The sequence below is a fragment of the Engystomops pustulosus genome, chromosome 1, assembly GCF_040894005.1.
Source record: "Engystomops pustulosus chromosome 1, aEngPut4.maternal, whole genome shotgun sequence".
In the NCBI taxonomy this organism is placed as follows: Eukaryota; Metazoa; Chordata; class Amphibia; order Anura; family Leptodactylidae; genus Engystomops; species Engystomops pustulosus.
This window is the reverse complement of record NC_092411.1, coordinates 128,486,086-128,495,163: the sequence shown is the minus strand read 5'-3', so window position 1 is coordinate 128,495,163 and position 9,078 is coordinate 128,486,086. Positions and strand designations below refer to the sequence as shown.

At 37.5% G+C, this 9,078-nt stretch overlaps 1 protein-coding gene across 1 annotated transcript in view; it reads right to left on the bottom strand.

Annotated features, from left to right (window-relative positions):
- Window positions 1-6,345: 6,345 nt before the first annotated feature.
- MOB3B (MOB kinase activator 3B) overlaps window positions 6,346-9,078 on the bottom strand; it is a 52,984-nt gene continuing 50,251 nt past the window's right edge. Inside the window, exon 4 of the mRNA XM_072153181.1 lies at window positions 6,346-7,027. Within this exon, the coding sequence (XP_072009282.1) occupies window positions 6,998-7,027 (30 nt within the window). The 3' untranslated portion in view covers window positions 6,346-6,997. The remainder of the gene's footprint in view (window positions 7,028-9,078) is intronic.

Genomic DNA, 9,078 nt, shown 5'->3' with positions numbered 1-9,078 from the left:
ACGAAAATCATCCAAAGAGAATTACCATTGTGTATGTCAGTCTCTCCTCACTCCTGGTAATACACATAATTACATGTAGCCACAGCCTTGTGCGCTTATGTTACTTTCATTTCCATTATTTGATGAGAGCTAATTAATCCCAGTATATCTGAAAGAATATTAACTCCACATTAGTTAATTAATGTTCTGTTCTAAGCACATTACTTTTCCATGTGTTATCCTCTGTCACACCGATTCCTCAAGATTCTGCAATTTAAAATGAAACAAGGTTCACAAGTCAAATCATTTTAATGTGAACTAAATACGTCAGCAAATTGAGTTAGTAAGAAAAGACTAAAGAAGCTTACAATAACCTTTATGTTGGGGAACTTTAGATTCATATTAGGGAATTGTAAATCCTTCTGCAGCGGAGGAGAATTGAAGGATCTTAATTCAAGATTACATTTAAACTTTCAAGGCACCCAAGTACACAGATCAGAACCTTATTGTGACAGGATAACAACTAAGAGGTAGTGTAAGAAATAGTCAGGGACAATCCAAGTTCGGGGCAGAATCCAAGATACAAGCCAGATATGGTTTGTCCCACAACAATTTATAGCCTGCCTACAGGATAGGCAATAATCAACTGATTGCTTTGTCCCCCAGAGGGGTCTCATGTCAGCAGTTTGAATGAAGCAGTAATACAGTGTAGGAAATCTGTTCCAAAAGGAATAGATACCCAACTGCAGATGGTACTTCACCTTAGTCATTGCATCTCGTCACGCTTCGGGAACTTGTTGCGCTAGGAAAGGACAACTAGAATTTGTCTCATTATGGAGATTGCCATGCATAGGCCATACATGTTCCAGTAAGAGTTCTGGGAAAGGAATATGCAAATCAACACTTATTTTTGTCATCTATCGACTATAAAGTAATATTTATTATGACCACCTAAACAGAAAAATAAATGGAAGCATGATTACAGGGCCGATTTTAGCCTTTTTGCTGCCTTAGGCAAAACTTGAAAATGCTGCATTCCCCCCCCCCCCCCCAGCACTTGATGATGCCATCTTACGCTCTAGTAGTCAATCAGTGACAGACATTAGTGATATCTAGTACCTTACAGGTGATTATCTGCTCCATCACCAAGAGGACTTCTTTCTCCCAGCCATGGTTTTTTCTTTGCTGAATTCATAGTCAAACGTCTGAAGTGGGTGTGCTGGTGGTCAGTCGGATCGTGCGCCAGATTTAAAATGCAGAATCCAACAGAAATGTGTGGCACTCCCCATGGTAAAGTATACCTAGCACCAGGATGAAGGACTGTATGCAAATCTGCCTGAGGGGCTCCAATAACACCTATGGAGCATGGAGCCCTTCAGGCTCATTTGCATACAATCCCTTATCCTGGTGGTAGATGCCCATTAAAGGTGCACCGAAAAAAGTGGTGCACTCTGTCGGAGCTGTGCACACTACACAGGAAAACTACACATAGTGCAGTTTGCACTGATCTTAGTAAATGTGCCCCTATGTAATGTTTCTTGTAGAAATAGCTTTTTGTGGAGATCTGATAAGTAGAACTGCCCTTAAAGGGGTTGTGTGGGGATAAAAAAAAAAAAAAGATTAGTTATACCCACCTCCTTCCTCTGCATAAAGGCTCACGTTTAGAGCTTTGGGAGCTTCCCAGTGTATATGCTGAACATAATGTGAATGTAGCCTTGGTTATAGTGTACACCTTTATGAATGTTGTATCTTTTCCTGGAGTACTCAGGGCCCCTTTAGGGTACCTGCACAAGTTAGGAAAATGGCTGCAGTAAAATGAAAGCAGAGGAGGAAAGGAGTTTTTCTTTTTTTCCGCATTGTGTGTATGAGGTTGCCACAAATCCCATACATGACAATGCTACTGTATTACACTGCAATTTTACTGCATGGCAAATCCACAGATAATCTGCACCGTGTGCAGTTACCCTCAGCAACATCAGACAGTTTTATGTTATAGATTATTAACTGTTAAATCAGTCACAGTGATTCTTAAAAGCACAAAGTACAAATGATTGAAGCCACAAGTTTCATTATTTTATTAATAATAAATTTTATTTTTTCACCTCATCAGTCATGTTAACAATTAGTCAACAAATACTTACAGATCTAAAAATTGCTCTACAATCAACCTCTAAAACGTCTCTTAACAGCTAATTTAAGAAATGTACTGCAAAGACTTGACCGAACATATATCATTTCATTCTAAATTGTATTTTAAAATTACAAACTGCAGCAGCCGGGCTAAAAATTTATTTACAGCCATTTCTCACAGGAAGAAAAATAATTAACAAAATGTGTCATGGCATCAAGTTAATAAATAACAATCTCATTTTATTATTCCCAAAGATTAAAAAAAAACAGAAAGCATACCTGGTCCACCAATTTTCATTTGCGTTAGCACAGACAAGCTTTGTCCGTGTCAAATTGGATTAGTGTAGAAAGTCACTACATGTAAAATTGTCGAAATGATCTCTCTTAATAAATGCGGCAGTACTGAACAATTTGCATGGATTAGCCTCTGTTTATGTTTTGTTGTTACAAATCATTTCAGCTTATTAAGGATCAGAGCGTGGCTGCTACCTTCTATCATTTACAATGGTCACGCTAGCAGAAAAACACGCCAACAATGTGCTAGACAAGTAAGAAAGAATTATTCAGGTTTAGTACATTTTGTGGCAGTCCCATCATGTTGAATACTGCTTAGCCTTTACAAAATACAGATTCCATGTACTAGTATCCTTTAAAGAAAATCTACCATCAACACTTACTCATAGATCCAAGCACCTTGACTGTGTTAAATCACCTTTAGTATTCATGGACTCCTTCCTTTTAAAATTATGCAAATTAACTTAAAGGGTGCGGGGGAGGGGTGTTACCAGAGCCTCCCTCCTCCCTTGTGCTTTGTCTACACAGGCAGTTATATTTTCTTACCCCCTCCCTCTGCCTGATGTAATGTCACACAGTGGGAGGGGGAAGTGCTCAGGCACACACCTGATGAAGTTGCAGGCTACTGATTTTGATGATAGATTTTCTTTAACGATTAGTTCATTAACTAGGAAACATTTATACATAAATTATTTTCTTGTGTGGCTCATGCACACAATCGTATTGTGTGTTTAAGAGCTTGTGTCTCTGTTGCATTTTTGGAGAACTGGGCAGCAAGCGGTTTTATTTCATTGCTGCAACAGTAGAATCCTTGCTGAACAAACAGTATGTGCTATGTATGGGCATGATTCCACTAGAGCGAAAATTTCTCTTTATTGTAACTAGATGAAAATGAATGAAGGTTCTCAATCAAGGCCACTGCTTTGTTAACTTTCCTAACTGTGCGTTAAAAAAAATCTATGCCAGACAAACCCTTTAAGTTTTATTGAAGGAATGCTCTGTTACCACTTCTATATTTTAGAAAAAAAAAAAGTCCTTCCGGATTAGTTATATGTTGTTTGCTTCATCCGTCAGCTTAATTCTTTTTCAGTTACTAATATCTCAAATTAGAAACAGGAAACTGTACAAAGAAGAAAAAAAAAAGCAGAATGTCTCCATTTTCCATTTCCTGTTTGGGAAGACATAAATGTAATATAGGCACAGGGTTAGGAACCAGTCTTCTTTCAACCTGCTACCAGCATTTTCAGCAATAAGCCAGCAGCACCATTCACGAGTTATCCAATAACCATAATGGCAAAAAAATGCCTATTATCTACAAAGCCATATGCTAATATGCTGCTATTTGAGCTCTATAGCACCGAGAACGATTATTTGGGGTGTCATTTTAAAGAGGTTCTCAAAATCCAAAGGGATTGAAGTTGTGTGTGATAAATAGTGCCAAAGATACATGAGAGTACAGACATTGTCATGAATTATTACAAACTATTAATTATAACTAAACAGAGATTGGTTATTCTTAATACGACACCAAAACCATGCTAATAAAATACCTAAATGGAAAGGCAGCTAAAGTGACCCTTATTTGCACCCTCAAACTCATCCTGGGCCAAAAGTGACTCTTTTAAGCTTATTTGCTTATGACTTTTGAGACAGAGAATGCTAAAAAAGGAAATTTCATACAATACTTGAGGGGGCCGTTAACTGGTGAAAATGCTGGTGGTAGGTTCCCTTTACCCTCAAGTCAAGATCAAAGGATACGTTCACAGGTATCAGTTGCAGAAGTTTTATCAAACCTCAAATCAGCACAACCGATGGTAAAAGGAATGTAAAGATGCTGTATTGAGGATAAAAATTTTATGTAATGGATATATGTGAACAAACCCTAATCATTATTTTTACAGTGCTCGTAAACTAGTCAATTGTTTAGTTGTTCCATTCCTCCATTATTAGGTAGAAAGTCTAAAAGTAAGTACCCTGAGATTTTTTTTCTATTTTTAATAACCATTAGTTTAAATAGAAAAGAAAATATAGTAATCTTTATTTCTACAAATACCAGTTAACAATATAGATTTATGTCTAGAAATGCATAGGAATTGTTCTCTTTGGTTGTTCTGGCTTATTTCCCTTAAGAGGATTCAAACTGCTTCAATGTCATGTGAATCAAAAGCAGCGCCCATACTAAGACTGGACAGTATTGTGTCAGAGGTCATCTCATGCATATTCAGTGTGATTATTATTATTTGTTATTACTGTGATGCAGGGAATAATGCTGCATTATCAAGCATTTTAGATGTATTTTACAAATTGTTCCACCAAAAAAGGGGGCATGACATTATGTTAACATTTTGGCACATTTTTGGGGAAGAAACAGAGCCAAGTATAGATATTATCTACTGTGATAAATGTGCCTCAATAATTATAAGATGGTATAGTCCAAGTTTGCACTGTCTATAAGACAGCACATGTAAACCTGCCCAGCTATGTTTCTCAGTTCTGATGTATTGTGCTATTTTTTGTTTGCGCTTCATGTCATAAATCTGCCATGCATTCATATAAATCTCTTATTTCAGCTATCATTATTTACATAAACTTAGATGGAAAAATGAAGAAGAGTTTGCAGTGGATGGCTGCTGTTTTCAATTTTTTACATATATTTTGATAACACAATTCTGCAAGCATATTCCGTTGTATGCCCAGGTAACACGTCACAAAACTGTCTTTGAGCAGGACTGCTCAGAGCTCAGCTTTCATTTTCACACAACAGTTTATAAAAATAAAGCTGAGCTCAGATTACCTCAGACACTTCTGATAAATGTATCTTAAATGACATCTGAAATGTGGAAAAACAGAATGTTTTTGCTTTTATAGTATTCTGATGCAGTTTTTTTTAATCTATTGTTGGAAGGTCTACATTGGAAGGGTTCTTAGCCTATGAAGAAGGCTGCAAAGCATCTAACTGTATAAGCATATTCCATGATACATCTTCGAATGTATAATTGTCCATACATGTTCAGCCATATCACTGCAGCGTATAACAGAGGCTGGTTACAGATGCCGTACTGTAACATCCGTCTCCCACGGGCTGTTAAAACCCCTGTTAACTGGATATATTTGTTTACTGCAGCCAACAGGAAGACCACTATGAAAACCAGAGTTTGCTGCTGTAGACTAACCAAGTTTAGCATGTACATCAGGAGCTTTCCTGCTGTACTCCCCAAGTGTGTTAACAAAAATAGCCGTGAACCTAGTCAAAGATTGTTTTTATTTTTCGGCTGACCAACCCCTTTATGAAATCATAAAAATATATTTGCTATCTTCAACAGTTCTGAAAATTGAGTAGACTTTTTACGGGGATACAGGTTTGACAAGTGGAGAAATAACCAGTGCCAGAATCAATACAATATTTTTAACCCAAAAATTCAAGCAAGGAATATTTTATTTGGTGGCTGTTTTAGACTGTAGTTTCATTCACACTGCCGTCTGCGGGGATGTACATGCGGCCGCAAATAAGTCTCCATGGACGACAATGGCGGCACGGTGCCACACGTGTAGCACCGTTCTGCACCACACACTAGGAGAAAGATAGAACATGCTCTATCTTTTCCCTGGTGTGCGGCCGTGCGCCGCTGTTTCCTATGGAGGGAGAATGGGAGACCTCCTCCTCTCCAGCACTTGGCGTTATGCAGCCTAAGGTTAATTTTACATAGCATATAACTGGATTTTCCATATCAAATTCTTGGCCGAATGTGCAGCCTGGTTTTCCGATGCATATGTTAATTGACATGTGCTATCTTTCTATTGGAGGGTGACCAGAATCAAATTGAGGGCATGTTTCTTGGTTTGCTTGTGGAAATTACTCGACAGCATTTCATTGACTTCCCATCTTATGCCGCCAAATGGGCAGAGGGGTGGTAAGTGGGAGCGTCCGGCAGAGGAGGCCAGCAACATGCCGACTGGTGCAGCTGGTCACTAAAGGCCAAAGCCTCCTTATACAGGGAACAAATAAAATAAATAACCCCATTGTTTTCTATGTTACTGCTGATGTAATGTTCAAAGGAATAGTAAATATCATATCTAAGAAGATGACAAAAGTGAAAAATTCAACTCCAACATTCTTGTAGTCATATACAAATTCTCTGGTTTCTGACCCCCCACCCCCACCTTTATAGCACAGTAATGGACAGGTAACATTGTTGTGATAAATTATAATATCTTCTCCACATGCCCAGCAGTTTCAGTCCTCGTCACCACAAAAATTGGACAGCCTGAAAATCTTATTTTAAGTATTTGTGAGTTCCTTAGAATTTTATCATTCAAAATTAGTACAAATTATTTTTAAAAAATTTAAAACTATTGTGCCCGCCAAAAAAATCTTCTACTCTTATTTTTAGTATGATATCCCATTCCTTGTGACACTTTTTGCTTGCTTTCCAGTTACTTCAACTTTAGAACTTGACTAGCAGCGTTATTGAAGGCTGGCCTATAGGAGGTGGAAACATGATCCCCATCATATCAATCACACATGCAAAGTGTTCATCGGATATTGCAGGAGGACTTCTTTGTTGCGTTTTGTTCTGGTTCTGGTTGTCTGACTTCACTGGCAAATTCGTGAGGTCATCTCTTTCTGGAAAAGCAATCATAAAATAGTGTTATAATGAAATCTGATAAATATATAAAAAAATTTACATGTAGAAAAAAAACCATCAATATAAACAAAATTGTGTGCGCACAGTCCTATTCAAATATCAGTAGCGCAAGGGAAGCTCCGCTTACTTGTTCAGGTAGCTCTGAACAGTGAGCTTTACTCACATATAAAAGACGTGTATATTTACATTCTGTATGGATTATACGTAACTGTTTCTTATTAACAAAATCCCAAAGCAACTATTAATTTCATTAGTGTACAAAATGACAAAACAAAAATAAAGGGGTTTTTTATCGCAAGAGATACAAACATTTATTTGTTAAGTTATTAAGCAAACATTTTATAACTGCACATACTAAAAGACCTCACTTTTTTAAAACCACAAGTTTTGTTCATAGGTTATGCCAGTATTGCACTGCATTTTTGAAGAAATCCACAAGGTGTCAGCAGAGGAATAGAATAATACACATTTACACACCACACTGCAAAAAAAATTATGCAAATTAATTTTCATAACAAATTTTGTGACAATTTGAAAAATTGTGTTAATTGGAACAGCAATAAACCAATACAATTGTGATTAATGCTGCTCTGTATTCTTTACTTAATGTCGGGGTGAATGATACAGACATCAGAACAATATAGTATGAACATTCCACTTGGAATTTCATGAAATGATTTCTTTAAAGGGCACCTACCACCCCGATTCTACCTATAAAAGGTAGAAGGGGTGGTAGGTGGATGAATGGGACGTGAGGATAGCCACTCACTCACTCACGTCCCGTGTGTCTTTAGAAAACTTTATTGCAGCCATATGTAAATTTTTTTATGCGGCTACTCGGGCGTGGAGTAGCATGCGCAGAACGCAGGGGACCAGGACGAGCGCGCCGAAGATTAAATGGTAGGCGGAGTAACAAGGCTACTGGGGCGTGGAGTAGTGATCTTTGTACACTAATAGCCGGTGAATCTGCAGCACAGAGGGGCAGGGGCTATAGTAACAAGAACCTACACAGCAATAACAGCTCTTGTCAACCACTTTTGTACTGGGACCATCCTCCCCATATTTCACCAACTCAATTTTCATTCAACATTGTGGCAGATATCAGGCTTTGGGCTGCTCTGAGACAGATTTATCTTTAGCAAGTTTTCACTGCTATCCTTATAAAGAATTTCAAAGAGATCAGAAAAGATGCAGAACTAAAGTATAGTTTGAAATGACAAAGTAAATGAGGAATATTATAGTTCATTTCCTCAGAAACTGCATGAACAGTTATGTTTAAAGTTTTGCAAATTGAATTTATGATAAGTGGTAATCTGATAAAAAGCTTGTGGGGCGGCTGGAAATACGCATGGAATTCCCCAAAATATACCCTTCAAATCCATTGGCAGAAAGCACACTTGTGTTTAGGCATTTGGCAGAAGATAAAATTATTTTCTCATGGCCTGTGATAAATTTAGAAATCCCTGGGGATTTTATACCGTACCTCTGTGACTTCCCCATTTTACTAGAAGATGGCTTCTACTCTAACAGAACAAAAAGATGAGGATTGTGCCAACTATTATTACAGCATTCCAATATTACTATACTATATTTTAGAAACATAATTTTGAAGTCCCCAGAGAGTGTAACAGATTTATGTATAAATGTCTTTAAAGGAAACCTTCATAAATCCAAATCAGCTGAAAGAGAGGTGAAGGTATCACTAAGATCTAAGACCTCCTAAAGTATTAATGTAAACCGGCAATGAATGGAGAGTAATTGTATGTGTAAATCACAGCGCTGGGCTAGTAAAGTTACTGTATATCCTGACCTGCAGAAGTGTTTGGCAGAAATTGTGTGCGGCTCAGCATATCAATTTGGTATTGGACAAGAGCAACTTTCTCACCATTAATCTTCCTAGTGATTTAGGTAGTGATCATCACACCCCAGTGGAGGATGATATCCCACAACTTATGTCTAGGGAAAGTGATTTTGACACAATGCAAGTAGAATAGTCATAAATACTTCACTTATAGATATTATTATAAGA